Source organism: Lepidochelys olivacea (genome assembly GCF_965140295.1).
Source record: "Lepidochelys olivacea isolate rLepOli2 genome assembly, chromosome: 1".
Lineage (NCBI taxonomy): Eukaryota > Metazoa > Chordata > Testudines > Cheloniidae > Lepidochelys > Lepidochelys olivacea.
In genome coordinates, this window is record NC_140411.1 from 247,023,825 (window position 1) to 247,030,342 (window position 6,518).

Sequence of the window (6,518 nt, forward strand, 5' to 3'; positions counted from 1 at the left end):
CTTCAGTTGATTTCAGCTCATAAAATCATCCACTACCAAACACACTGCCTGCATTTCCTTTTCAATCTGAATGTAGTTTCGTTATATTTCAGTGCTTTGGAAACATATCTCACTGTTAACCCACTCTGTTGGCATCTGAATTTGCTCAATAAGTACTTTTAGGTTATTGCTCACTGCTAATGGACCTGATGGTTGCACATATTTTTGGTGGCACACTGGGATATATATGAATGTGTGATTCATTATCTCTTGAGAGAATAACAATCCAGTCATCAAATATATTTTTCATCCTGAGCAGCAGACAAGTTACATATCCATTTGATCATTGGTACTTTCAGATTGCCTTTTAACCCAAGCATCCACAAGACTTTCCTTTTTCACTATTTCAGATTCTACTTAACAGTGTGTCGTTATCTATGTAGTCTATAGGAAGTGGGTAATGTCCTATTAAATAGTTTGAGAGTCCTCTAGGGTATGTCTACACAGGGATAAAAAAAAAAACCCATGGCTGGCCTGTGTCAGCTGATTCAGGTTCGTGGGGCTCGGGCTTTGGGGCAAAAAAATTGCTGTGTAGATGTTCAGGCTTGGGCTGGAGCCCAAACCCTGGGACCCTACGAGGGTGGAGGGTCCCTGGGCTCAATCTTTCAGCACATAATTCTCATGTCCACGGATGTACATACTGCTATTTAAATGTTCTGTATTCAAGTGTTTAGATATTTAAATATGTTAACATTGTTAATATTTTAACAACAAATGTGTGTTTGCATTACTTTTCTGGTGTCAGTAAATATTAAATTATGTTTGCTAACAGGGTTTAATTAGTGGGATTGTTTTTAATTTAATCTGAGTGTAAATTCAGTTGATGAGCATCATCTGACAGCAATGGTTTGAAGAGGAAGAAGTGTTTGCAAATAAATGCAAATGCTCCTTCAAAAATCAGTCATTAATTGAAATTCACATTCACGTTCTAGCTGTGAGAGAAAAGATTATCTCAATTAAATTGCATGGTCAAATGCAATAATTGAAGAAAGACCAACACTGACCATCGACTTTCAAGTATGATAGCATACATAATATGGACATTTAATACAGGTTTTCGTTTGTATGATCATTCATAAAAGGCATTCACTATATTAAAAGAAAGGCAAAAGCTCAGATTATGCAAGCAATGTCCTGTATCACCCAATGACATCTTGCACTGCTAAGGAATATAACTATTCTGTCTGTAGAGACATGGTTACTTTCAAACACAAATTACGTTATAGTACAATTGATAGTAATCTTAATGAACACTGATGCTCAAGTAGAAGTATACATGGCTACAGAAAAAGCTTCCCATTCTTCAATGGAGAGATGAAAAAATGTGGAGGAGGAGGAAATCACTTTTTCATTCATGTCTCTTTGGAGTAGAGTGCCTACTATTCCATATTTGTGGTGGTTCATTGATATGATTTTACTAATATGAGCCAACTAATATGATCTCTTAAGCATCCTATATGACACTCTAATAATTTTGGACTAGATTCTGCCACCCTTATTCATGTTGAGTAGTTCCTTATTTGGCAAGTAGTCCCCTTGATATTAGTGGGACTATTTACTAGTACTACTCTCTGAATATGGTACTACATGACAAAAGTGGCAGAACTTGGGTATGACTATCTAACTTTTGGCCTGATCCCGCTGCTTTTCTTCAAATGAAACTCTGCTGTGGTCATGGGCAGATTGTGAACCCCTTACAATAAATGAACAGCCTCTCACAGAAGTAATCCCGATGACTTTAATAGCACTACTCATGGAGCAACTGTTCACCACTGAGAGTTAGGGGTTTGCGGTCCAGCACCCAGTGAGTTCAGTGGAAGTTTTGCTTGAAGAAGAAGAAGAAATGCTGGATCATGTCTTTTATCAGTGCATTAGTGGTCTCATTTAATGTAAGGAACAGTTTAAAAATGTTAGTGAGTTTTAAAACACACATCTACATATTGATGAGAAATGAAGAAAATGTCATACTACAGAAAAGAATGCCTTTATTTTAAAACATGCTTTATGTTTATTCATGTGAAGATGCCCTAAGATTCTATAGCTTATTAAAATGATGTAGATATACTCAAGACAATGTATTTGCTGAAGAGAAGTTAAAAATTTATCAAGCATTCATCAAATGGAAGACATGTAATCTAATATCCTGATAATTTAGAAAATACATTCTCTAGCATTATTTTTTATGTAAGATGTGTTTCTAGTAATCTTATGAGCAAGCAATTTTATATTCTCACCTCAGCCATTTTTACTTCATGACAAATTGTTATTGCCACAGAATACAAAATTTAAAATCCCAGGCCTTTTGGCAAACAGCTGCAAATTGGTTAAGCATTATGAATTTAAAATACTGATAAAATTGCTGGCTTTGAAGAAATGCTAAAAATGAAGGTATGCAATCTAATATGAAAACAGGTGCTGAATTTAAATGTCTAAACAGGATAATTTGCTTTATCAGTACCTTGGAGAGCACCTTTGTATCTTTCATATATTATTCCTTTATATTACATTTATGTTTGTTAAAATAAAATTAATAATGACCCTCAAAAATTAATATACAGTGCACTAGGTGCTCTTTTACCACAAGTAAAGCAACCCTACTGTAAGATTTTGAAGCTCAACACCAACTACATCTCCATTTGATATGATTCAATCTGGATCAAGATAATTAACATATGATGGATTATAACAAATATGCTAAAATATACTATATTTAATTAAAAATGCTAGTGGGAATACTGTGTAGTTCAACCAAATGAAAAATAATCAATCACATCCACTAGCAACACTTTCGCATACACAATCTATTAATCTGTCTATCCATTTATAGCGTGTACTATATTGTATGTATTCCTCGCGCACACAGACACATTGAAATACATACACCTCTTCTCCCCCCCACCCCCGCTTCCCCTCCCCACCCCGCCATCGATGCAGATAAACTTCCTGCTGGATTCTGTTCCCACTGGAAACTTTGGGACTTTTCCCACAACTCCAACAGCAGTAGAATCACTTCCTTTGTTCTTGGCTCAGGTAAATAACCACATAAAATGATCCAGAGGCGCCAGCTAGCGTTAACTTGATTAGAGAGATTTCATTATGGATCCTTGCATTCAAGGTGTGTAAATACACCTTAGAATAAAACTTGGCACACGGTGCCGTAGCCTATGAGAAAGAACTAGAAGGGTGGTTGTTGTTATGGTTGTTTTGGTTTTGTCAACAGGAGTTGGAAAAAAAATTAGATCCTCATTCCTCTCTCTTTTTAGGTGGGAAGTTTCTCTGTTCTGAAGTGGAATTGTTGAGTGCTATAAAACTCCACCTTACTGCTGAATATGCACTAAAGACTTTGGGCATTAAAAGAAAAAAAAAACAAACAGGTGGGACATTTATACTACTGCTATTGCTCTTCATAATGATTTTTAAACTACATGTTTATTATTTTTCTCTGTTGTTCAGGTCTCGCCTGCGAGAGCATAAGAATAAAGCACCAAAAATGAGCTTAATTTTTAAACGCTCCCTTTAAAAACATTACCATAGGAAAGGCAACGGAATCATGAACTATGACAAAGTAAGGTGAGAGAGCTGAACTGAGCCAGAAACCTGGGACAATGCAGAAATTAATCAGAAATTCATTCCCTAACCTTGATGTGCCGTGGTACAAATAGTAAGTGTCCAAATATGGTACCACTTGAGCTCCGTTAACTAGGCAAAACAAGACAATTTCACCTTTGATAGATTATCTTGCTTCTGAGGATTTAAATCAGTCCCTTATTTTCTTCAAGTCTTCCCTGATGGATCCTAGAACAGATCTGACCCCAAAGCACTTCACTGAATCTACAGGTTTCCATTTGTACATTCCCATGAAACCTAGGCAATGTAAAATACACACCCTTAACAACAACTTCACCCGTAAACGAGGGCTCATCCTATGGGACTATTTTATTAAAATAACTGTTCCTTTCATTCATAAAACTTGGTGTTGCCAGGCTTTATGGCTTTATCATCAGTAAGCGATCGCTGCAACAGCTGGTCATCCAGAAACAGCCGAAAGTGCACACAAAGGTATATTGATGGATTGGTTTGGGGTCCCCCAGGATATTTTTCTCCCATAACTATAACACAATATACCTTTTTTCATAGTTAAAACTTCAACAACAAAAATCGGGTTTTCACATTAAAAAACATCTAAACACCGTGTCTCGGCTCTGTGAATAGGGTTCCTGTCCATTTCCTTCCCTCCACTCCCTCTAAATCTTGAGCAATGTTATGTACAGCAAGCCTTCATTTGAAGCGCTTCCAATTCATACAACCTGTTGGCTTAGTGGCTGCCCGACTGAAAACCTGTGCTCGAAATATCGCAAGGAAAAATAAGGGCCACTGGGAAGAACAGAGAAGGGGAGACGTGGGGTAAATCATACATGTAGACTAACACTTCCTTCCCCCGGAACATACACCATTGTTTATAACACTAAACCAGCAGCCTCTTCCCCCTTCCTATCGGTGCAACAGGAGCAAATAGTTTTCCAGCCTTAAGAAAGGAAAATTTCCTTGCAGATAAAGCACGAAACAATTAACAATGGAAGTTCAAGTGTGTGTGCGCGGGAGGGGAAGACTAGCACTGGAAAGAGGGGAAAGGAGATGGGATACAAGGCGGGATATTTCCTGTTGCACAAATCCAACCAACTGTTGGGCTTTCACTCTGGGGGTGATTCTCTCTCTCTCTCTCTCTTTCCTCCACTCCCTGTCCCCTGATCCAAGGTCCTGACGCCCCCCCCCCCCAGCAGCATTTTCCTTTCCTTTGTACTTCTCGTCCTCACGCTCTGCAGCATCGCTACAACAGCAGCCCCTCCGCACAACGTCGGAACCTTCCCGGAGCTCTGCTTTATAATCAGCGCCGTGCAGAGCAAATGAGACTCTTGGGCACCAGCGTTTGCTGTGCTTGCGCTGAGTGCGGTCCTGAGCACTTGAAGACAAACTGCTTCTGGTTATTGTTATTTTAACATGGATTCTCCCACCGCCCGCCCCCCTCCACCTTCATAGGCAAAGCAAAGAAAAAGTTCAACTTTCCGAACGCCCACACAACCTGCTGCCGCTGCTATTAGTAGATAACCGTCCCACACGGGTGTTCCCCCCTCTTTGCACCAAGGAAGCGAAGCAGAGGCAAGGAGCAGAGTGAGGGGGACGGGGGACTGGGTGGGGGGGGGAGAGGGTAGTGGAAAGAAGCTGGGGGGAAGCAGCAGAAGACGAGAGAGGAACAGGAGAGGGGGGATCTGCAGAGAGTCCACTGTACCTGTGCTGCCTATACCTTGCTTGGTGGTCTCCAAGGGGAAGAAGATGCCTGAACATTTCTCCCGCTCCACCTGTCCCCCCAGGCACAGCTCTGAGATGATCTGCAGCGCCTTGTGACACAGGCTCCCCACACCATCCTCCTTGTGGAAACTCATCTTCTTCTTCTTCTTCTTCTTCTTCTTCTCTAAGCCATCGCTTGCCTGGGAAGGGTTTTCTGGATGTCACTAAAAAGCCACCCAGCTACCAAGTCACCATCCCCGGAAGGAAAAAAAAAAAAAGAAAAAGAAAAGGGGAGAGGGAAGAGCAGCGAGAGAGCCAGTGCAATTGACACGTTGCAAGTGAATCAAGGCTCTCATCAGTAAAGGGGGGGGGGCGCAAGAGGGGAGGGAAAAAAAAAAGGAGGGAAACAAAATAAGCATTCACTTAGCAACGCCTTTTGTGCCTAGCAGGCTTCGGTAGGCAGCGGCGTCCAATGGCAGCAGAGCGCGGGCGCTTGCACTGGGAGGGATACAGGTGGCGGCAGCGCCGGGCGGGATGGCAAGGCCCCGGGGCAGTCCGTGTCCTTGCGTGTCCCCGGGGGCGGGAGGAGCAGCCTGGCTCGCGGAGCTTTGAGGGGCGCCGCTCTCCAAGGACACTTCTTGCCTCTGTGCCGTGCCCTGGCCCCTCGCTGACACATCCCAGTCCCCTCAGGGTTTCCCCCACCCAAGCAGGAGCTGGGTGGGGCGGGCGAGGGGGGGAATGAAATATGACACTCCCCTTCTTTACTGGGGGGAGAAGGGACCCCTTACATGCACATTCACCGTAGTCCTCTGTTGAATGTCAAAGGTTGCCTTTCATAGCCCTGGGTGCTGCATGCCTGAGCTCAGACTGTGCAAGAACAGAAAGGAAATTGGGTTTTCCTGTTTTGTTTGATGTGAAACTCCTTGGTTTCCAATTCACACTTGATGGAACATGCTGAGATTATTTTTAAACACACTCGTCTTAATTTGGTGAAATCTTCATTTGTTCAAATGGCATGGATACTATAACCTTGCATAACACATGCACAGCAGTATCAGAGGACTTCACTCACCAGATCACCACAGGAGCTCTGGTGTTTAACTAATTCTTTACTTGTAAAGATATTATTAGGCTTGAAACTGTCCAGTTACTAAACAAGTTAATGTCTTACAGGTGCTTCATCACAGATTTAG

At 41.7% G+C, this 6,518-nt stretch overlaps 1 protein-coding gene across 1 annotated transcript in view; it reads right to left on the reverse strand.

Annotated features, from left to right (window-relative positions):
• SYT10 (synaptotagmin 10) overlaps window positions 1-5,554 on the reverse strand; it is a 50,691-nt gene extending 45,137 nt beyond the window's left edge. Inside the window, exon 1 of the mRNA XM_084643858.1 lies at window positions 5,327-5,554. Coding sequence (XP_084499984.1) covers window positions 5,327-5,480 — 154 coding nt within the window. The 5' untranslated portion in view covers window positions 5,481-5,554. The remainder of the gene's footprint in view (window positions 1-5,326) is intronic.
• Window positions 5,555-6,518: the final 964 nt, after the last annotated feature.